General features: G+C 41.9%; 1 protein-coding gene across 2 annotated transcripts in view; it reads left to right on the plus strand.

The window, feature by feature from the left end:
- Positions 1-25,221, plus strand: part of LOC135541410 (copine-9-like) — a 143,164-nt gene that overhangs the window by 40,948 nt on the left and 76,995 nt on the right. Inside the window, exons 4-6 of one of the 2 annotated variants that reach the window (XM_064967639.1) lie at positions 3,570-3,673; positions 19,387-19,426; positions 19,730-19,732. In XM_064967639.1, the coding sequence (XP_064823711.1) occupies positions 3,570-3,673; positions 19,387-19,426; positions 19,730-19,732 (147 nt within the window). Of the gene's footprint in view, positions 1-3,569; positions 3,674-19,386; positions 19,427-19,729; positions 19,733-25,003; positions 25,151-25,221 lie in introns of those variants that run through there. The other variant, XM_064967638.1, reaches the window with a different exon arrangement.

The raw sequence follows: 25,221 nt of genomic DNA on the forward strand, positions 1-25,221 counted from the left end.
GCATTGTTGCCAAAAAGTTCAATTTTGGTTTCATCTGACCAGAGCACCTTCTTCCACATGTTTGGTGTGTCTCCCAGGTGGCTTGTGGCAAACTTTAAACTACACATTTTATGGATATCTTTAAGAAATGGCTTTCTTCTTGCCACTCTTCCATAAAGGCCAGATTTGTGCAATATACGACTGATTGTTGTCCTATGGACAGAGTCTCCCACCTCAGCTGTAGATCTCTGCAGTTCATCCAGAGTGTTCATGGGCCTTTTGGCTGCATCTCTGATAAGTCTTCTCCTTGTATGAGCTGAAAGTTTAGAGGGACGGCCAGGTCTTGGTAGATTTGCAGTGGTCTGATACTCCTTCCATTTCAATATTATCGCTTGCACAGTGCTCCTTGGGATGTTTAAAGCTTGGGAAATCTTTTTGTATCCAAATCCAGCTTTAAACTTCTTCACAACAGTATCTCGGACCTGTCTGGTGTGTTCCTTGTTCTTCATGATGCTCTCTGCTCTTTTAACGGACCTCTGAGACTATCACAGTGCAGGTGCATTTATATGGAGACTTGATTACACACAGGTGGATTGTATTTATCATCATTAGTCATTTAGGTCAACATTGGATCATTCAGAGATCCTCACTGAACTTCTGGAGAGAGTTTGCTGCACTGAAAGTAAAGGGGCTGAATAATTTTGCACACCCAATTTTTCAGTTTTTGATTTGTTAAAAAAGTTTGAAATATCCAATAAATGTCGTTCCACTTCATGATTGTGTCCCACTTGTTGTTGATTCTTCACAAAAAAATACAGTTTTATATATTTATGTTTGAAGCCTGAAATGTGGCAAAAGGTCGCAAAGTTCAAGTGGGCCGAATACTTTCGCAAGGCACTGTATATAAGCAATATAACAATTGATATGTAGGCTACAAACTATGGCCTAAGGGAATGATGAGAGGATAAGAGGCGAGCCGTAATTTCGATTTAAGACGTTAATGAATTAGCTAAAAAATATGTTCGTTCTGCACTTTAGGCTAAGTTCTGAGGGGGAGAGGGACCAAATTCTTAGGGTGAGAATTGGGCCACTAACAGCTTACAACACAACAGACACTTAGTATTACTTTTTTAGCTATAGTATACATATCCTGGCGTATTATTCATGCAGCAGCATGTAAGACATATTTTTGGACTCACTGTTGTTATGCTGTGCTCACTTGAACAGGAAGGTGGCACGGCAGTCCTTATGGGCAAACCTTGTCACCAAAGTCTGGCATTCTCTGGATTTATGGTGCTTTCAAGACAACTGGGAAGTCTGAAAAAAACGAGGTTAAATCGTGATGTCAGTGATCTTCAGGTTTGAATGTCGAAGGTCTAGAAAGAAGCCCTAATTTCCGAGTTGGATGAGTGGTCAAAGCGGATTTTCCCAGTCGGAGCTCATTTTTCTCTGAATTCCCAGTTGTCTTGAACACATTAAAGTCGGAAGTCCGAGATTTCCCAGTTCCGAGTTACCAGTTGTTTTGAACACGGCAGAAGTCATGCTGGTTTGACAGCACGGCCATGTATTCAACCATTGTGTTGCATGTGAATGTTTATCTTTTTAAGCTTGGAAAAGAGACCTTTTCAGACAGATGTTTTTAAATCCTTAAACCCAGACTTGGACCACACACCCTCTCCCCCAAATAACAGGCAGTAGAAGCAAAATAGTGAATTTGCGATTTCCGAGTTTTTATGTAATGTCCAATGGCCGATGAGCACCGATACGTTTAATCTTCATTTGACAAGGATTGAAAATGATTTGCCAGTAGATTGTTGACATTATTCATGATGACTGCTTGTCTAGCTAGCTAAGCTTTCTAGCTAAGATTTTGAAAGTATGATGTTGACGTGATCAGTCCAATCAAAGCTATGGTAGATATAACGTGATTTGACGTCATATTATCTGTGGCCAATACCTTCTTGGACGGGCACTTCTAATGTCAATCTATGGCAGCACCCAAGGGGCCTTGAACTGCCTAGCTCTCTTTGTAGATTCTGAGGTGACGTAGTGTCCCCATGAGTGACAGAACACTAAGCCAATCACAGAGCAACTAGAGAAGATTACCAACGCCCAAGCATTGTATTTTCGCTGGCTGCCCCCCCATCACAGAAAACACTGAGCTAAGCTGAAGCACCTGCATTTTGGAGCTGCCTTACTCAAGAAGGAGATCATGTTTGTATGCGGCTTTATAACTCAAGGATATTATTTTTTACATTGCTTGCAAACTGAAATGTAACGAATTAATGCCAAAATTACATGCAAAACAAGCCAAATATATCTTTTTTTTTTAGCTAAACAGGTGGGGCTCAAAACAGGTGGGGCTCTGCATGATGGTGACGGGTCACCACTGGCTAAATGTATAAATTGTTATAAATCGCATATTATACCAGCCACAGGCTGTTGTGTACCACGTATGTTTCTCCACTCTACATTCTACTGTACAACTGCTGCATCAGTGTTAAGGTTGCAAAATTCCAATCTTTCAACCGTCATTTCTGGAAAATCTGGGAATTTTTGGTTAAAGGTCCATATGTGGCTCTAGATCTGCAAGTTCAAGACCCTTGTCCTATATAAACACTGACAATGTACAATGCTGTCAGACTGTTCTCAATCAAAATAGGATATGTCATTTATTGGCAATTGCGACTACAAACCTCAAACATCTCCAAAGTACCTTCCATAATATCTCCCTCCTCCATCACACTGTCACCACAGCTTATAGGAGAAACCATGGGCTCACGCAAAGCAAGACTGAAACCACACACAAAAGATGTTTGATATAATCTGGTGCTCTTCAGTCCATCTGATCTCTCTATAAGTGCATTCAATGGACTGTTATTGACAGTGAACATTTGAGATTGTGGGTGTTGGGGGGACAGGTTGGTCGGGGATGTTTGACAGTTGTTGTGGCAGAACATGGATCAATAGCGTATCACCGCTGACAGAGAGCATGATGGGACATTGGAACAAAGCAATGATTGATCGCTATGAGCAGGTCGGTAGTCTCAAGAAAACAGAGAAAAGGTTGCTTAGAACTATTCAGCCATTTAAAACGGGAGTGGAATTCACTCCCTATTAGTAACACCACTGAGGGTGTTGCATATGTGCCGCAGGCGGTGGCTTTACCCACTCGACCAGCCTCAGGCACTATTATGTAGTCATTTTGAAGATCAAAACAGTTTTCAAGCCATCAAGTGACGATGATGATATCATCTCCTGTAATAGTGACTAATTTCTATTTCTCTCTCCTTCTCACTCCTTCTCCTTCCTCCTCCTCCCCCTTTCTTCTCCTCCCTCCTTCTTCTTCCTCCTCCTCCCTCCTTCTTCCTCCCCCTCCCCCTTTCTTCTCCTCCCTCCTTCTTCTTCCTCCTCCTCCCCTTTTCTTCTCCTCCCTCCTTCTTCTTCCTCCTCCTCCCCCTTTCTTCTCCTCCCTCCTTCTTCCTCCTCCCCCTTTCTTCTCCTCCCTCCTTCTTCTTCCTCCTCATCCCCCTTTCTTCTCCTCCCCCCTTCTTCTCCTTCTCCTTCCTCCTTTGCTTGTTCCGGAGCAGTTTGGCCGAACAGAAGTGATCGATAACACCTTGAACCCGGACTTTGTTCGGAAGTTTGTCCTGGATTTCTTCTTCGAGGAGAAGCAGAATCTTCGCTTTGATGTGTAAGTGGAGACCATGTCTCTCTCTCTCTTCCCGTCTGTTGTAATATCCTCCCTTCTTCTCTTTTGTCCTCCTGTTCACCAGAGAATGATTCAACAGTTTTCATTAGCAAGGTTCACTTAAGAATCACTTGACTTATTAATACTAAGGGCTCAATTCAATCAAACCAGGGTCATGTTCAGTTGGGCACACCGTAGCAAAACACTTTATTTGGATAGTCCAGATTTTCCATCTGTAGGTGCTGGGGTGTATGATTACATTGCTAAGGAAGACGTGGATGTTCCTCTCACCTATATTTACCACTGTTAACTTTACATAATTTATCACAAACATCAAAAATGATCGTAAACGTCATTTTACATGATCGTAAACATAATTTTATATGATCGTAAACATAATTTTACATTATCATAAACATCATATTACATGATCATAAACATCAGTTTACATTACCATAAACATCATTTTATATTATCATAAGCATCACAAACATTTAGATTAACAACATTTTGCAGGATAATTACGTTTTTGACTTAAAAAAAACTACTTTGACCGATAAAGTCAAAAAACACTTTCAAGCCCAACAACATTAGAACTCCCCTTTGCCTCAAATCCACAGCCAGCTTCCTTTCCGCTGCGAAGGCAGCTCACAGTCGAAACCAGGGGTGGAGGGAGATACAGGCTGTTGGGGGGATGTTACTGTTCCAACTTCCCTCCTCCCCCAGAGAAGGGGGGATCGATGCCCTCTGCAGGGGGCCAGAGGAGGAGAGGAGAGCAAGAGCAGAAGCCCCAGCAGGGGGCCAGAGGAGGAGAGGAAGAGCAGAGGCCCCAGCATGTGGCAGGTGGCGGTAGCTCGGGCCGAACCACCCTCTCAGATCTGTCACATTGATTAGGCTACACACACACACACCACGATCAATAACACCACCAAAACACCAACCGACCGCCACAGCCAGATCTGCCACGCAGACAGGAAGCATTAGTCAAACAAGCAGAAGCAAAGATGTAACAGTAGGTGGATACCAGTGTAGTTGGAAGGCATTTGTCAACGGTTGTTGTATTTCATTCAAATCTTGTCAAGAAGGAGGACAAACATGATTTTAAGCAAAAACTCTCTTTGTTGTAAGATGAGGAGCTGACAAAATATGTGCTTTTAGGAATAGGGTTGGAGAGATGTTTGTAAAATCTTGACAGATACTAGTTGGAGACAGTCATAACAGAACAGGATAAAACTTTTAAATAGAGTTGGAAACTGTCAACCCAGAAAAACAGCTAAAAATAAATGACAGAATCTGAATTGCAACAAGTCATACACCATGTGTTCCTGTTGTCATGACTTTAGTTAATGTGACGACTGTTGCTCATCGAATGATTCCAAGTTTCTAATTATGTGATTAACTGAATCGAGCAATTATTAACTCATTAACCTCTGGGGCACCGTAGGAAAACTAGTTTTTATTGAGTTTCTATTTCCCAAATGAACTTAAAGAATATCAGAATATCAATTTTACAACAGCCGCTAATTAACCAGTTGCCTCTGACAGTCTCGTTCTGAACGTTGTATAGCCTGTGAATCTGCACGGTCCCGGGTCCCACTAATAAATTCGTACCACACCAATCTTAGTTGAATATTTACTAAAAGCTAAAATTAGAACTTAGTATAACGGGCCAACACACTATGGCACGTGTTACCCACAATGGGAATAAAAAAAAATGGAGTACACAAGAGAAATATACATTTGGGTGAATCTGTCAGCTATGCTATTCTAACCCTAGCCTTGCCTCAAACTGCCGCTCTTATGGGTCAGAATACAATGATGTCATTACGTGGTGGTGATCTCCGGGGATTCTCTGTGTAGGCATTCAGCTGTTTGATGACGCGCTACTCTGGCGCACCTCTCTGACCGTCTTCCCGGTGTCAGTGTCCTTTTTGGCTTAGGAGTCTGTTCCCTCACCCCTTTCTCTGGAAGGGGTCTTCTGAGGCCAGACAGCTCTGTAGCTCAGAGCTCCCAGCATAGGAATGAAACCCTTTAGATAGCGCGATTCGATGGGAGATGGAGGCTAGGTGGTTTGACCCTGAATTCACCCGCTGAGACACAGCTACTCATCCGTAGCTTGGGTAGAAAAGGATTTCTTTGTCCTCAAACATGCGTTGCGTTCTGGGTTTGTTGACTTTTAAGACCCTGCTGCAGCTGGGGTCATGTAGTCCTGTTGTAAATTCTATACTCACAGGTTTTATACCCTTGGGTCAGAAGTAGGTGTAGACGCCTTTAGGGCAATTCTCTGGGCAAGTTTTTTTATTATTTTTTTTTTTATTTTTTTTAGATTTTACCTTTATTTAACCAGGCAAGTCAGTTAAGACCAAATTCTTATTTTCAATAATGGCCTAGGAACAGTGGGTTAACTGGGGCAGAACGACAGATTTGTACCTTGTCAGCTCGGGGGTTTGAACTCGCAGCCTTCTGGTTACTAGTCCAACGCTCTAACCACTAGGCTACCCTGCCGCCCCAGGGTAGCCAAGTTAATGAGGCAAGGGCTAGATTTTTCTCAAATCCCATTTTAGACAACTAACTTAACATTTAATCTTCCCCAAAACATTCTCTTTGATTTGGGTATTTTCCATACAACGTACAATGTATAAACATCAAACATATACTAGGAAAACCCTTCACATTACAATGTTTTCGTAATAACGTCATCTATTAACCTTTAATATCAGAACAAAAATGACATACATTTTCATAGTCCATCTATCGTCATGACCACCATTGTGGCTGACGAAAACCACTGTTCCAAAGTCCCTTTAGTTCATGTTTAATGTTCTGAGGCTGGTTCTCTATAGTGACAGGACAAAGGAATTTGTCTGTGGCCTGAGATTTACCAGGGGCGTGGGGGCCATAAAACCCCCCACGTCTTCAGACCCCTAGATCTCTTCTCCTCTGTTGGGGTTGAGAGATAATCTGTACGGTTGTGGTCTCCTGTAACCTGACCTGATCAAGACAGTCATGACACTGTTCTGATTTAAACCCTACCGGTATAGCCAGCTGTGCAGGAATAGATTGATGCAAACACACACACTCATACACACACATCACTAGGCTATTTACACCATATACAGTTATAATAATATATTATTATACATGGCAAACTTTATATTATGCGTGTAGTTTTAGGATTTCCTGTCCATTTGGGCTCTCCACATGATTTGTTAGACATAATCTCTGGCGCAGCAAATGACTCCCTATGGGTTGTGTAAATTCATGTTTGCAGTGTTGCTAATCTTTGGTCTGGGATTGGGAGGATTTGGTTTGTTACCTAACTGGGTGGGAACAGTGAGATAGTAATATGCAAGGGAAACTGTGAATTGTGTAAAAAAAAAATACACACACACACACACACACACACACACACACACACACACACACACACACACACACACACACACACACACACACACACACACACACACACACACACACACACACACACACACACACACACACACACACACACTCTCTCTCTCTCTCTTTCTTACAGGCACATGCTCAGGTTTTTTTTTTAAATATTTGTGTAATTTTTTTTAAAGGGTGGATTAGCTTAATATTGCGGAAAGAATATTGGTTCCATCAATGTAATTGTCTGCATAATTTCCAATCCCCCATATATGTCTGGGGTAAATATATATACATATATCCATACACACATGCATACATATACACATACCTATATAGACATACATACTTTTTCAAAGAATATACCTTTATTATTATTCCCCGCAAACCCTACCACCGATCATTCTCAGGTTTTGGCTAACCCCCTCCCCTGGGACAGCCATGCTGAATCATTAGAGGTGAATTATTCGGTAACAGTCCACAATCGTGCGCACACACACTCTGTTGGCTGTCACGTTTTCTTTGTTGACTGCGTCTTGGATCATCTCTGATGTTGTCCTTCACACTTAAAAGATCCTCACTCTACACACTTAAAACATGTTTAAACTTTACATTTAAAACATCTACAAACTTCTACACTTAAAACATCTACAAACTTCTACACGTAACATCCCACTTTAAAGTGCCATCTAATTTTAAAAGAAAAGGGTCTGGATTTGAGTGAAAGAGCGGAAAGACTGAGGAACAAAGGCTGAAGCTGTGCTATCGTAAATACAGTATCTTATGCATTCTAAATTACCGCCCATTTGGAAAAGGAAAATGCAATAAATATTTACTCTGAGCTGCGCTTCGGTAGGTTGGTGATAGATGGAAGGCCGTGTTGCCAAGCTGAGTCCTTTCTCCTTTTGAAGAATGTCTCTGGTGGTCAATTGCCTACGTTGTAGTAACGTCGTTGTGTGATAGACGGGATTCTCTGTCTGTTCCTTCCTAACCCTCGTTTGCAGCTACTGTTGCTAACTCAACGGCTAGGAGGTATGACTTCTGTAGTGAATAAGAGTTCAAAGTTCATACCATTCACAACCAAAGCTCACACTGATATTGGCTTCGTTCTGTAGTTATTATCTGAACCACTGATTGAGCAGAGCCCTACCTTATGAAAACCCAAATCTCACATTTTATTGGCTTCGTCTTGTAGTTAATATCTGAACCACTGATTGAGCAGAGCCCTACCTTATGAAAACCCAAATCTCACATTTTAGAAGCTAAAATCACATTTCCCATCCCATCATGAATAATTTCATATTCAAACATTTAAATTCAACAACAATTCCAAGTGAATCCGATAACTCTGATGTGTAGACTTTACACTGTAGAGTTTGTCATCTTATCATTGATGAGAATGTCTCAGATGACAACCGAACTGACATCATATTCATTAAGTACCACTGCATATGTTCAATTGGTCGGATTACCAGAATATAGTTAATTTCCCCCCACCTTCTGATGTTCCCAGAATCTCTATGTTAACCAAAGGGGTTTGCAAATGTAACATCAGTAGGGTAGAGAGAGGATAAAGGGAGAACGAGGTGTTTATGACTGTCATAAACATACTCCCAGGCCAACGTCATGACACAGGCTACATGTGGCTAGCAATTTGTTTCCTCAGTTTGAGTTGTTTCCATCGCTTGCGGTATGGTTTTACAGGCTATACAGGCTACACAGGCTACACAAACTATACAGGCTACACAGGATATACAGGCTATACAGATTATACAGGCTATACAGGCTACACAGGCTATACAGATTATACAGGCTATACAGGCTACACAGGCTATACAGATTATACAGGCTATACAGATTATACAGCCTATACAGGCTATACAGGCTATTGACAGCTATTCTCAGCCCTGTGTAACGAAACGTTGATCGATATCCACTTTTTGTTTGTTGGAGTCACACCTGTCATCCTTGTGACATAAGTAAGTGAGGTCATAGGAGGTATATGGAAATGAATTATATGCCTATTGCATTTCCAGGATTGTCCAGATATGGATCTTCAGGGCCCCATGGGAGTGCTGCCGCTGTCGTCTCCCTGATTTGAGGTCCCGAGAGGTGGCTCCACTAAAAGGGAGAGTCCCTGTTATGGCTGGATGAATAATTTAACCATCCCCTTCCCTCTAGAGATTATTTTTAGCATCCTGAATCACAATAGATAGGAAAGGTAGGACGTGCCATGGAGGCACTGTAAGGTCTTAGAAATAGGGATATAGATAGAGATAGGTCATATGGATAGGGACAGGGCTAGAGATATGGTTAGGGATAGGGCTTAGAGATAGGGCTTGGAGACAGGGCTTGGAGATAGGGATAGAGTGCTAAAAGATGGAGATAGCGATAGGGATAGAGATATGGCTTAAAGATAGGGAGAGGGATAGAGATAGGGCTTAGGGATAGGGCTTGGAGATAGGGATAGAGTGCTTAAAGATGGTGATAGCGATAGGGATAGAGCTATGGCTTAAAGATAGGGAGAGGGATAGAGATGGGGCTTAAAAATGGGGTTTAAAGATGGGGATGGAGATCAGGCTTAAAGATAGCAATAGAGATGGGGCTTAAAGATAGGGATAGAGATGGGGATGAAGATAGGGCTTAAAGATAGGGATAGAGATGGGGCTTAAAGATAGGGATAGAGATGGGGATGAAGATAGGGTTTAAAGATAGGGATAGAGATGGGGCTTAAAGATAGGGATAGAGATGGGGATGAAGATAGGGCTTAAAGATAGGGATAGAGATGGGGCTTAAAGATAGGGATAGAGATGGGGATGAAGATAGGGCTTAAAGATAGGGATAGAGATGGGGATGAAGATAGGGCTTAAAGATAGGGATAGAGATGGGGCTTAAAGATAGGGATAGAGATGGGGATGAAGATAGGGCTTAAATATGGGGATGGAGATGGGGATGAAGATAGGGCTTAGTTGTTACATGTAAACAGATGTAGGATCTTAATTTGAGCCAGTTTGCTACAGTAGGAAAATAATCCTGCAGAAACAGGAAATGTGAGTTAGTATGTGGATTATAATTAATGGACATTTTTGTAGGGGTTGATTACATGTTTCGTTAGGGAATTTTGAGTGGAAATTACAAACTTCAGAAGTCTTTTTAAACCTCAAATACAATACACGCTTTACATTTCCTGCACTGCAGGAAAGTTCTTCTGCAAGAATGTACCATTTGTACTGTACACTAGGAAACTAGATGGAACGGGTTATCTAATATCTATACCTGCTCTTAGTTCTACCTTTCAATCTGAGCATGCTATATGGGGCGAAGACAACATCCTTTTCTCTTGTTTCTAATGGAATCATTATATAAAGTGGGGGTAGGTAACGTTTCAGAAGGGCTTCCCACTCTGTTATGACTAGTGTATCGTGGCATATCAAGGCTTTCCAGAGACTCAGCAGATATACAAGAGATATAGAACACTGTGCATGATGCTCAGTTGTATCCTGTAGATATTTAAAGGTAGGCGTCGAGTGATGGTCTTTATTTTCCATACTTTTCCTCAATTATGAGGATCCTATCCTCAGGTCAATTAGCTTGCCTTCTGAGAAGTAGCTGAGTTATTTTAAAAAGAGAACTTGATTACTTGTCAAGTCATGAGCACGAAGAAGTAACTGCACGTCATTCATTTTCTCCTAGATCTAATGAATTGTCAAACGTGAAGGGGAGTTCACGTGATTTTCTTCCATTTCGATAATAAGGAATAGGCTAACATGACTGTCTGATGAGCAAGCAGCAAAGGATGGAAGAATAAAGAACTTGGGTTCTGCTGGAGTTTTTAAGAAGGTCAATTCAGAATGATGGTGTGATTTTTTTGCACCTTGCTGAGAGAGAGTTGGAAGTAACACTGTCCTTGGAAGGGTGTTATAGTTTGTTTTTGAACCTGTAGTTTTTGTGCTGTTATAGTAGATACAGTGGTTTATAAAGGCCAAACCGAAATGTGACTTCCGCTTTATCCCAACCCCTCTTAAAAGACACATACATATACAGGTTGGAGAGGAGGGCCTGCCACACTGGGCTCCCATGGAGCCGTTGTTGTGGGTGGTTAAGTGCCTTGCTCAAGTGCCACAACGGCAGGCAATAGCATCTCTGGTTGCCAGGTCACTTCCCCCCAGATTTTTCCCATCAGACCCGGGAACTGGTAACCCTCCGGCTCGCCTCCCTAACCACTAGGCTACCTGTAATGTAATTAAGCAGACACGGAACACCCCTACCACGGGCCCCTGGCAACTATCAATTATGTATGGATTCCCTATCAGCCCAGGTAAACCTGTGCATTGATCCTTGACTGTAATTAAGGTTTTTGGAAATTCTACAATAATGTTTCCTTCTCATTAGGATTGGATTTGTATCAACGTGGTAATTTGTGTTAATTCACGCCCCACCTTCCAGGATATCACAATGTGTTTTAATACCGTTCCTTTGTCTCGATTACAAAGAGCTGCCCTGAGGTCCTCTGTCGCCTGCCATGTAAATGAGGCTATCCGATATTTGGGGCGGGTTTATCACTCCTCGCACTGCTAAATCTAATTTCGCTCAGCGCTTCCAGGCTTATCCTACTGTGCTGTAATTTCATTTGATACCACCCAGGCCTGGCTCAGCACTCAATTTTACACCGCCAGAGATGGGATTTGTACTGAGTGAGTGAGGGGGAATTCCGATTGAAAGTGAGGGATCGAGGAAAAACTGAGATGGAAGACTCATTGTAGATGGAGAGTAGGTAGGCTAATAGAAGTAAGAAAGGTTCTGGAGTTTAGAGATACTTTTGGAGGCTTAGTGTTTGAGAGCGGGGAGTTCTGCTCTCTGCCACTTCGGTAGATTCTGATAATGTGGTTGTTATAGCTTTCTCAGTCTTCAGGTGAGCCTCTCTACTTTTCATCACAATACACATTGGCCCCTAGTTTTCAGTTTTATCACTAAAAGCTCTTCTTTTCCTCTGCTGCTCTGAAACACGGTGACAACATATGGAAGCAGATTTATGCCAAAATTAAGAGAGGCTGTTAATGAAAGAACTGAAGGCACAGCTTCTTATGAAAAGACACCACTTCATTTGTGATGAATTGGTAGAAATGAGGGCCTGTGCCTATGTTCGATCCTCATTTACAAATGAACTGGTCTGCATGTGAAGCTTGAACAACTGAGCAGCTTTTTTAAAGCTCTTTCCTAAGTGTTTATTGCATTTCTTAGTTTTGTCCTAGATTTCCAAATCAGAGTTTTCCAGATGCTGGAGCAGTGAGCTAGGTTGTCTGTCTGTCTGTCAGACCGTTGTCAGTTCTGTCATGGTGCCCTAGTACTGCGGCCTCTCTCCTGGCCATGCAGAACCCTCACCTGTCCATCACAGAGCTGTAAAGGAGAGGGGAAATAATAACAGAGGATAAGTTGAAAGAAAAGTTGGAGAATAGAATAGTTTCAAATACCTTTGTGATATTTTGTATTCAAAATACAAACATTATGTAAGAAGAACATTTATATTTGAAGATGTTATAAACGGAAGGTTCATAAAGTGTGATAAATTACTTTTAGAAGATATCTTACATTCTCGTAGGGCCAAGCCAGACTCTTAAAACTACCTAGAACCAAAATGTTTCTCCTACAGGGACAGCAGAAGAACCCTTATATTGTAAAGAGTGAAGTCATTCATAGTAGCCTTAATACATCTTCCTCAGTTTCCAACTGCTCTTAAACGCTAGTAAAACCAAATGCATGCTTTTCAACCGTTCGCTGCCTGCACCCGCACGCCTGACTAGTATCACCACCCTGGATGGTTCCGACCTTGAATATGTGGACATCTATAAGTACCTAGGTGTCTGGCTAGACTGTAAACTCTCCTTCCAGACTCATATCAAACATCTCCAATCGAAAATCAAATCTAGAGTCGGCTTTCTATTCCGCAACAAAGCCTCCTTCACTCACGCCGCCAAACTTACCCTAGTAAAACTGACTATCCTACCGATCCTCGACTTCAGCGACGTCATCTACAAAATAGCTTCCAACACTCTACTCAGCAAACTGGATGCAGTTTACCACAGTGCCATCCGTTTTGTCACTAAAGCACCTTATACCACCCATCACTGCGACCTGTATGCTCTAGTCGGCTGGCCCTCGCTACATATTCGTCGCCAGACCCACTGGTTCCAGGTCATCTACAAGTCCATGCTAGGTAAAGCTCCGCCTTATCTCAGTTCACTGGTCACGATGGCAACACCTACCCGTAGCACTCGCTCCAGCAGATGTATCTCACTGATCATCCCTAAAGCCAACACCTCATTTGGCCGCCTTTCGTTCCAGGTCTCTGCTGCCTGTGACTGGTACGAATTGCAAAAATCCCAATTTTACCTACCTCATCCCCATACTGTTTTTATTTATTTACTTTTCTGCTCACTTGCACACCAGTATCTCTACCTGTACATGACCATCTGATCATTTATCACTCCAGTGTAAATCTGCAAAATTGTAATTATTTGCCTACCTCCTCATGCCTTTTGCACACAATGTATATAGACTCTCTTTTTTTTCTACTGTGTTATTGACTTGTTTATTGTTCACTCCATGTGTAACTCCGTGTTGTCTGTTCACACTGCTATGCTTTATCTTGGCCAGGTCGCAGTTGCAAATGAGAACTTGTTCTCAACTAGCCTACCTGGTTAAATAAAGGTGAAATAAACAAAAATAAAAGTTTGCATTTGACAATGACGTTTCGACTCATTTTGACAGCTCAATCTTTCTCACCATCTTACACTACCTATATCAAATCACAATCAAATGTTATTTGTCACATACACATGTTTAGCAGATGTTATTGCATGTGTAGCAAAGTTCTGATATCCTCCCTGGATCTAGCGGGTCCGTATGGCTTCGCAATACCGTACTAGCACTAAAATTGGCTCTCTGTACCTGAATCCAACCCAAGGGACCTGTCAGTCACTCAGGTTCTACACAGCAGATACAGTGGGAAGAAAAAGTATGTGAACCCTTTAGAATTACCTGGATTTCTGCAGGTAATTGGTCAACATTTTATCTGATCTTCATCACAACAATAGACAGTCTGCTTAAACTAATAACACACAAACAATTATAATTTTTCATATCTATTGAACACACCGTGTAAACATTCATAGTGCAGGTTGGAAAAGTATGTGAACCCTTGGATTTCATAACAGATTGACCCTCCTTTGGCAGCAATAACCTCAACCAAATGTTTTCTGTAGTTGCAGATCAGACCTGCACAACGGTCAGGAGGAATTTTGGACCATTCCTCTTTACAAAACTATTTCAGTTCCAAAATATTCTTGGGATGTCTGGTGTGAACCACTCTTGAGGTCATGCCATAGCATCTCAATCGGGTTGAGGTCAGGACTGACTGGGCGACTCCAGAAGGTGTATTTTCTTCTGTTCAAGGCATTCTGTTGTTGACTTACTTCTGTCTTTTGGGTTGTTGTCCTGTTGCATCACCTAACTTCTGTTGAGCTTCAATTGGCGGACAGATAGCCTTACATTTTCCTGCAAAATGTCTTGATGAATTCATTTTTCCGTCGATGACAGCAAGCTGTCCAGACCCTGTGGCAGCAAAGCAGAGTCACATGGCATGGAACAGGTGAACCAAAGAGTAGACTCAGACGAGGAGACTGGGATGAGGTAACCAAGGTATTTATTGAAACACAGGGGGAAGATGGGGAGCCGGCCAGGGGAAGCTTGGGCGGGTTGCAGGAAGCTAGGTGTGGAGGCTGAGACTGGAGCGGGAGGGGTTGGGACTCCAAGGATGCAATGGAGTGGGGGGTCCAGGACAGATAAGCAGGATGACAAGACGTGGGACCAGAGTTAGAGCTGGCAGAACCGTAACAGAGAGGAAAACAGCGTCAGGCAAAGGATAACAGGCATAACATGAAAACAGGATCTAAGCAAGAACAATCGGCTAAAAAACGCAGACTTACTGAGCAGAGGTTACGATCTGGCAGCGTAGAAGTGGCAGGGCTGAGTATTTGTCGAGGTCTTGATTATGGAACAGGTTGCAGCTGGTGGGGATCTGCTCTGCCTCCAGCACACCTGACTCCACACACACACACACACACACACACACACACACACACACACACACACACACACACACACACACACACACACACACACACACACACACACACACACACACACACACACACACACACACACACACACACACACACACACACACAGCACTGGGGACCATCCAGGTGCTCTTTTGCGAACTTTAGACATGCAGTAATGTTTTTTTTTGGACAGCAGTGGCTTCTTCCATGGTGTCCTCCCATGAACACCATTCTTGTTTAGTGTTTTACGTATTGTAGACTCGTCAACAGAGATGTTAGCATCTTCCAGAGATTTCTGTAAGTATTTAGCTGACACTCTAAGATTATTCTTAACCTCATTGACTCCAATGAGCTTTTAGTGAAGTCATTAGCCTAGGGGTTCACATACTTTTTCCAACCTACACTGTGAATGTTTAAATGATGTATTCAATATAGACAAGAAAAATAGAATAATTTGTGTGTTATTAGTTTAAACACTGTATTTATCTATTATTGTGATTTAGACAAAGATCAGATTAAAATGTATGCAGAAATCCAGGTAATTTAAAAAGGGTCCACATAATTTTTCATGCCACTATATTTCTCCTGGGAAACAAATTCAATACAGATGTATGTCTTGGAATGTGCAGGTAACGGGCTACTTACCAACACTGTGTACATCTACAATAAAGTCAGCTATCCAAATGCCTGCCAACTATCCAACTTAACTATCTTTAAAATGTCTATAGTATTTCCTTTTGACTCTACCGTGGAGTCCTGGAGGAGCTCATCTTGTTAATTACGGTCAAGCATGTGACCCCTCGGTCCTATTGAATATCTCCTTCATAATCTATTCAAAGGACCCAGATTATGGCAAGGTTGCTGTTTCTCTTTAGCACGAGGCAGTGCATCGTCCTCCACTGTTTGACTTCAAAAACACTGACAGAAACGAGTGGGTGCAAAGGGAGAGAGAGAATCCAGACGGAGAAGAAAAGTGCATCATATTCTTATGTAATGTGCAGTAATTTGTGTAAATCAGTTTAGCAGCAAGTGGATTTCCTTTGTCAAACAAGCTTTTTATAGGAACTCGTTATGTTGGCACTTAAGAGAGCACCGTGAGGATGACGAGGTAGCCTTGAGGAAAAAAGTGCCACGTTTTTTCCCCCCTGGTGGGTGGGAGGGGGGTGGTAGGGTTTTCAATTCATACAGTCGATCCTATTTTGGAATTCATTACCATTCGGATCCACATCCATTTGACTTTGTCATTCTTGACTCTTCCTTCGTATCTACATACACGCTGCTTATTTATTTATTAAACATAATGTTTACCTGTCCTGTGTGGGTAATCTATTGTTTCATCTTCATGCTTCATTGATTACAGTTAAGTTTAGGCTGCCTGTACTATATGAGGAAGTACATTCATGTATGTTTATGGTTTAATTTACAGTCATGATTTTACCAGGTGTTTACTTTATTTAATTTTGGATTTATTTGGATTTAAACTTTTATTTAACCTTTATTTAACTAGGCAGGTCAGTTAAGAACAAATTCTTATTTACAATGACAGCGTACCAAAAATACAAAAGGCTTCCTATGGGGACGAGGGCTGGGATTAAAAATACAAAATAAAATACAAAAATAGGACAAAACACACATCACGACAAGAGAGACACCACAACACTACATAAAAAGAGGCCTAAGACGACAACACAGCATGGCAGCAACACATGAAATCACAGCATGGTAGCAACACAACATGACGACAACATGGTAGCAGCACAACATGGTAGCAACACAATATGGCAGCAGCACAACATGGTAGCGGTACAAACATTATTGGGCACAGACAACAGCACAAAGGGCAAGAAGGTAGAGATGACAATACATCACGCAAAGCAGCCACAACTGTCAGTAAGAGTGTCCATGATTGAGTCTTTGAATGAAGAGATTGCGATAAAACTGTCCAGTTTGAGTGTTTGTTGCAGCTCGTTACAGTTGCTAGCTGCAGTGAACTGAAAAGACGAGCGACCCAGGGATGTGTGTGCTTTGGGGACCTTTAACAGAATGTGACTGGCAGAACGGGTGTATGTGGAGGATGAGGGCTGCAGTAGATATCTTCGATAGGGGGGAGTGAGGCCTAAGAGGGTTTTGTAAATAAGCATTAACCAGTGGGTATTGCGACGGGTATAGAGAGATGACCAGTTTACAGAGGAGTGATGTGATGTGTCCTATAAAGAGCATTGGTGGCAAATCTGATGGCCGAATGGTAAAGAACATCTAGCCACTTGAGAGCACCTGCTGATCTATAAATGTACGTCTCCGTAATCTAGCATGGGTAGGATGGTCATCTGAATCAGGGTTAGTTTGGCAGCTGGGGTGAAAGAGGAGTGATTACAATAGAGGAAACCAAGTCTAGATTTAACTTTAGCCTGCAGAGGTAACTACCTCAAGCTCTAAACCCTCAGAGGTAATAATCACACCTGTGGGGAGAGGGGCACAAAGTTATTAAGGTACATATTATATATGGTAACTAGTTATTACTTTATCAATGCTTGATAAATAGTTTTGGGTTCATTCCAGATGTACTGTAACAAGTAGCTATTGGCGTGAAGATAATTTTAGTGTCAACCTAACAACTGATAGCACGTTGTTTTCTATTAAGAACCAGGTGAATGCCATTTGTGTTAAATTTTTACATTTAGATTTTTGTCATTTGCAGACACTCTTGTCTAAAATGACTTATAGTTAGTTCATTCATTTTAAGATCGCCACAATAGGTGAGACAACCACACGGTCAAAGTCAATATATTGTTTCCCATTAAAGTAGCTATCAGCAAAGTCAATGCTAGTAAGAAAAGACATGTGTGAGGGTTAGTTCATGAAAAGCAAGGGTGTTTGTTTTTTATTTAAATGAAATGAAAAACAATTTAGGCTACTATTACGGTGTCCATATAAGGACAGTCTCAGAGTCACAAGGAGTTGGTGTCAGTGTCACTTAGATAAACCATATTTCCTGATGAGACTGAAAGTAACTCTTGTTGACACTGACATTAACTCCTGATAACGATGAGTGACAGTGATGCCAAATCCTTGTGACTTTGAAAGAAGGGAGAGAACAGAGAGAGAACAGACGGATTCAAAGAAACAGTGAATGTCGTCTTTGTTTCAGGGTAGTTTATCACCGTCCTAATATAGACACCATATCCTGGCACATGCGCTCCCTAAGGAACGTATCAAAAGATCTCAAATCAAATGTTATTTGTCACATGCACAGAATACAAAAGGTGTAAACCATCCAGCTAAATGCTTACATACAAGCTCTTCCTCAACAATGCAGAGTTCAATATCAAATGTACAATATAGAAAACCAGAATAGGATCTTTAAAAAAAACACAGAAACAACACTTGTTCAGATAGGCAAAAGCTTTAAAGGGGCAATCAGCAGTTGGAACAATAACAAAGCATTTTCCCCACAACTATTTTGGTAAAAATGGGTCTGGAGAAATGCAATCAATGTCACGTCCTGACCATAGAGAGCCCTTATTTTCTATGGTAGAGTAGGACAGGGCGTGACTGTTTTTTTTCTAGTTATTATTTTCTATGTGCGGTTCTAGTTTAGTTTTTCTATGTTGGTTTTTGGTATGATTCCCAATTAGAGGCAGCTGGCTATCTTTGTCTCTAATTGGGGATCATATTTAAGGAGCATTTTTTTCCACCTGTGTTTTATGGGATATTGTTTTGAGTTAGTGTATGTTACACCTCTTAGTTACAGTTCGTTGTTTGTTTCGGTCTTTCTTTGTTGTTTTGTGCGTTTCTAATAAATAATATGTGCAAACCATATCGCGCTGCTGCTTGGTTCGATAATTATTCCAGCGAACGTGACAATCACTCTCAAATTCATAGACAGAGATATGGATGCATGGACTGACCATCCATGATATCAAAATAATTGTTTTGAGGCAAGAGTGTTTGTATACATCTACTTTTATTCCAAACATTAGAGTAAAGCAACCTTATTTTATTTTATTATTTGTGTTCTGATGGGGTACAACAGTTGAACTCAGCTCATGAGGCATTTCTAAGTTATATTCTTCAAGAATAAAAGCTTACATGTTATTCATTTAAGTCAAAACATTGCTGTAGAAACTGCAGATTGACCCTTTGATTTTTTTGGTAGATTTAACCCATCACCAGGTGCTGATGTATTGTTCCTTTTTTTGGCAGGTACAATGTGGACACCAGAAGTTCAAACATTTCAAAACATGTGAGTACACTGGTGATATCATGCTATTAATATAAGCTGAATATCTTGCATATTTTCATGTCACTGAGTTATGTTTACTTAATGAACTGTCAAGGGAAAATACGTCCCTATTAAAGCTGTTACATTTGGTTAGTCTTTGATTTGATTACTAAGTGATATTCTTCTTCAAGGAAGGAATGTCGGAATAATGAATTTGAATTATTTTTATACTAAAATAGAATGCTGTTTTTTTTTTGTCTCTGCAGATTTCCAACTAACAGATCTGTTTTTCTTTCTCTATTGCAAACTATTGTGGATGAATAGAAGGTTAGTCAACAACATTACTTATAAACACGGTTTGACGAATCACAAGGAATAGCGTTTTTGTAATTAGTTATAGCCTTTTAAGGACACATAAATGTGGATCTTCTGAAAAGGTAAGAAACAATCTAGCTGGTTGGTTTTTATGAAAATCTTGCTTTAGGTTGTAGAGTGCTGTCCGTGGAGCTGGTAGAGCACAGCAGAGATCTTGCTTTAGGTTGTAGAGTGCTGTCCGTGGAGCTGGTAGAGCACAGCAGAAATCTTGCTTTAGGTTGTAGAGTGCTGTCCGTGGAGCTGGTAGAGCACAGCAGAGATCTTGCTTTAGGTTGTAGAGTGCTGTCCGTGGAGCTGGTAGAGCACAGCAGAGATCTTGCTTTAGGTTGTAGAGTGCTGTCCGTGGAGCTGGTAGAGCACAGCAGAGATCTTGCTTTAGGTTGTAGAGTGCTGTCCGTGGAGCTGGTAGAGCACAGCAGAGATCTTGCTTTAGGTTGTAGAGTGCTGTCATTGGAGCTGGTAGAGCACAGCAGAGATCTTGCTTTAGGTTGTAGAGTGCTGTCATTGGAGCTGGTAGAGCACAGCAGAGATCTTGCTTTAGGTTGTAGAGTGCTGTCCGTGGAGCTGGTAGAGCACAGCAGAGATCTTGCTTTAGGTTGTAGAGTGCTGTCCGTGGAGCTGGTAGAGCACAGCAGAGATCTTGCTTTAGGTTGTAGAGTGCTGTCCGTGGAGCTGGTAGAGCACAGCAGAGATCTTTTGCCAACCTGTCACTTCTTGAATTTGAACTTTTGTTTATTTTGGGATAGCGTGATCTAAGCAGAATTCAATATGCAGAGCCTTCAAAGTATTCTTGACTTATTCCTCATGTTGTTGTGTTACAGCTTTAATTTAAAATGGATTACATTTAGATTATTTAACTATTTAACCCCTTCGTTATGACAAACCTAAATAAAGTCAAGAGTAGAAATGTGCTTAACAAGTCACAATAAGTTGCATGGACTCTGTGTGTGCTAATAGTGTTTAACATGATTTGTAATGTTCTTTGCTAGCCGTTTTGGTAAATATATAGTAGATAGGGCAATTCACCTATTACAAACAGCCTGTGTGAATGCAGACGTACACACAGCTGTCTCACCAAAATAATGCTAACTTAATGCTGAAAGTAGTACCCTAGTTATTCATGCATGCAAACAAAAACACTGAGTAGCAGTTTGGCTAAGAATACCGACACAACTGCGAATGTGAACTATTGAATGCAAACAGAACAAAACAGCGATACAAAGTAAACAAAATCTAAAGTTTAATAAAGTCATGACACAATCTATACTTGGGCTAGTTACATTAACAGTAAACAAATGCAATAAACAAAAGGTGAATGAAGATCCAAAAGCTCACAGCCTACTACAGTGAGATGCAGCCATGTTGTCTTGCCATATGAATAGGCCTATAGGCCCGCTTCATTCATGGAAAATCATGCTGCTCTTGAGTTCAGCAACATGTTGTTAAAACGGGCATCGTCGGAATGAGACCAAGGTGCAGCGTAGTGAGCGTACATTTTATTTTATTTGTAAAATGTCGCCAACAAAACAAGAAATAACAAAACGACCGTGAAGCTTACAAGGGCTATAGTGCCCCGAACAAAGACAACTTCCCACAAATCATACTGCCTAAGTATGATTCCCAATCTGAGACAATGATAGACAGCTGTCCCTGATTGAGAACCATACCTGGCCAAAACATAGAAATACAAAAACATAGAAAACAGAACATAGAATGCCCACCCAAATCACACCCTGACCAAACCAAATAGAGACATAAAAAGGCTCTCTAAGGTCAGGGCGTGACAGTTGTGAAATGGCAAAATACACTTTCCAATACATACAGTTCCATTCATAACCAGGAGAACAAATAGGCTACCACGAAAATCAGAACATAATATATCTATTTCTTTGATGTAACATAACGATATGTAGCTATACCCGGGGGCGTCATTTGGGTTCTTGCATTGGAATTACAGTGCCTTCAGAAAGTATTCACACCCCTTTATATTCTCCATATTTTGTTGTGTTACAAAGTGGGATTGAAATGTCATGTTATGTCAATGATCCACACAAAATACTCTAATGTCAAAGTGTAAGAAAATGCTAACATTTGTCAAAAAAAAAATATTTGATTAGATGTATTCAATTGCCTGAGTCAATACATGTTAGAATCACCTTTAGCAGCAGTTTAAAGCTTTGATTTTCTTCTGGGTACGCCTCTAAGAGCTTTGCACACCTGTATTGTACAATATTTTCACATTATTAAAGAATTCTTCAAGCTCTGTCAAGTTAGTTGTTGATCATTGTTAGACAGCCGTTTTCTAGTCTTGCCATAGATTATTATGCCGATTTAAGTCAAAAGTGTAACTATGCCATTCAGGAACGTTCAATGCCGTCTTGGTAAGCAACTCCAGTGTATATTTGTACTTGTTTTTTTGTCCTGCTTGAGGTGAATTTGTTTCCCAGTGTCTGTTGGAAAGCAGACTGAACTAGGTTTTCCTGCTGGATTTTGCCTGTGCTTACCTCTATTCCATTTATTCCATCTATTCCATTCCATAAAAAACTCGCTAGTCCATGCCGATGACCAGCATACCCATAACATGATGAAGCCACCACCATGCTTGAAAATATGATGAGTGCTACTCTGTGATGTATTGCGTTGGATTTTCATCTTTTCACTCTGTCAATTAGGTTAGCATTATGGAGTAACTGCAATGTTGTTGATCCATCCTCAGTTTTCTATCACAGAAATTAAATTCTGTAACTGTTTTAATTAAAGTCACCATTGGCCTCATGGTGAAATACCGGAGTGGTTTCCTTCCTCTCCAGCAACTGAGTTAAGAAGGAGGTCTGTGTCTTTGTAGTGACTGGGTGTATTGATACACCACCCAAAGTGTAATTAATAACTTCACCATGCTTAAAGGGATATTCATTGTATTTTTAAAATGATTTTTTACCGATCTACGAATAGGTGCCCCCCTTTGCGAGGCATTGGAAAACCTCCCTGGTCTTTGGTTGAATCTGTGTTTGAAATTCTCTGCTCAACTGAGGGACCTTACAGATAATTGTATGTGTGGGGTACAGAGATGAGGTAGTCATTCAAAAATCATGTTTAACACTATTATTGCACACAGAGTGAGTCCATGCAACTTATTATGTGAACTTGTTAAGCACATTTTTACTCCTAAATTTATTTAGGCTTGTCATAACAAAGGGGTTGAATACTTATTGACTCACGACCTTTCAGATAATTTTTTCTAAAATTGTAGCAATACATTATATTTACTATTAGGGTTAAGTGCCTTGCCCAAAGGCACATCGGCAGATTGTTCACCTAGTCAGCTCGGGAATTCAAACCTGCAACCTTTTGGCTACTGGCCCAACGCTTTTAACCGCTAGGTATTGCGTGTAGGCCAGTGACCAAAATTTATCAATTGTAAATTCAGCCTGTAACACAACAAAATGAGGAAAAAGTCAAGGGGTGTGAATACTTTCTGAAGGCACTATACATCTGTAATAATGTAACAATAGGACCAGAGATCACATATACTGCACATGGCGATTGCATTACTTTTGGCGTGTGAATATCGTGCCTTAACTATATCTCAGGTTAAATAAAAGTTCCTAAAGAAAAGTTAAAAGATAAGCTGCGATGTAGATTATAACTACATTTACAGTGCATTAGCTCTCAGCGCAGGTGTCTTTGCCAGAGGAAAATGTTTCCCCATGTTGTGTAAATCTGGTACTCCATGGATAATATGAGCTAGGAGTTAAATCTGGTACTCCATGGATAATATGAGCTAGGTGTTAAATCTGGTAATGTCACGACTTCCGCTGAAGTTGGTCCCTCTCCTTGTTTGGGCGGTGTTCGGCGGTCGACGTCACCAACCTTCTAGCCATTGCTGATCCATTTTTAATTTTCCATTGGTTTTGTCTTGTCTTCCATCACACCTGGTTCCAATCCCATCAATTACATGTTGTGTATTTAACCATCTGTTTCCCCTCATGTCCTTGTCGGTGATAGTTTATTGTTTATTATTAAGTGTTTGTGTACGTCTGTACTGGTGAAAATCGGGTTGTGTTGCCATTGATTTTTATTAGACATTGGCTTGAGGGGGCTAGACACCCTTTTCTCATCTGGACTGACCACTGCAATCTGGAGTACATCCGTGCAGCAGGAGACTGAACCCTCGCAGGCAAGGTGGGCTGTGTTTTTCACCCATTTTGTTTACCCTTTCCTACAGACCAGGCTCCCAGAACGTTAAGGCAGACGCATTGTCCCGGCTGTATGACACAGAGGAGCGGCCCATGGATCCCACTCCCATACTCCCCGCCTCCTGCCTGGTGGCGCCGGTAGTGTGGGAGCTGGATGCGGACATTGAGCAGGCGTTGAGTACAGAGCCCGCTCCCCTCCAGTGTCCAGCTGGGTGTCTGTACATTCCGTCTGCTGTCCGCGACTGGCTGATCTATTGGGCCCACACGTCACCCTCCTCTGGTCATCCTGGGATCGGTCGGTGCGCTGTCTTAGTGGGAGGTACTGGTGGCCCACTTTGGCTAAGAATGTGAGGGTTTATGTTTCTTCCTGCTTGGTGTGCTTCCAGTGTAAGGCTCCTAGGCACCTGCCCAGAGGTAAGTTACAACTCTTACCCGTTCCACAACGGCCATGGTCACACCTGTCAATCGATTTCCTGACCGATCTACCTCCATCACAGTAACATCACGATCCTGGTCATTGTGGATCGTTTCTATAAGTCCTGTCGTCTCCTCCCTTTGCCCGGTCTCCCTACGGACATACAGACTGCGGAGGCCTTGTTAACTCACGTCTTCCGGCACTACAGGGTGCCTGAGGATATAGTGTCTGATTGTGATCCCCAATTCACGTTGAGGGTCTGGAAGGAGTTCATGGAACGTCTGGGGGTCTCGGTCAGCCTTACCTCAGGTTTTCACCCCGAGAGTAACGGGCAGGTGGAGAGAGTTAACCAGGATATGGGTAGGTTTCTGAGGTCCTATTGCCAGGACCGGCCGGGGGAGTGGGCAGCGTTCGGGCCCTGGGCAGAGATGGCCCAGAACTCGCTATGCCACTCCTCCACTAACCTCTCTCCTTTCCAGTGTGTATTGGGGTATGAGCCGGTTCTGGCTTCTTGGCATCAGAGTCAGTCCGAAGCTCCTGCAGTGGACGCCGCCCATGTCCACCTTCAGCGCACTGTGCTCCGCCAGATAGTTGGCAGTGAAAGTTGGCAGCCCCAGATCGTCACCGCAAGAAGGCACCGGTGTTTGCACCGGGGGCCCGGGTCTGGCTCTCGACCCGAAACCGGCCTCTCCGCCTGCCCTGTCGGAAGCTGGGGCCGTGGTTTTGGGGCCATTTAAAGTCCTGAGGAGAGCAAACAAGGTTTGTCACAGGTTACAGCTTTCCGCCCGAGGGGGGGGGGGGCACCGACCTTCTAGCCATCGCTGATTCAT

The sequence above is a fragment of the Oncorhynchus masou genome, chromosome 6 (assembly GCF_036934945.1).
Source record: "Oncorhynchus masou masou isolate Uvic2021 chromosome 6, UVic_Omas_1.1, whole genome shotgun sequence".
NCBI lineage: Eukaryota > Metazoa > Chordata > Actinopteri > Salmoniformes > Salmonidae > Oncorhynchus > Oncorhynchus masou.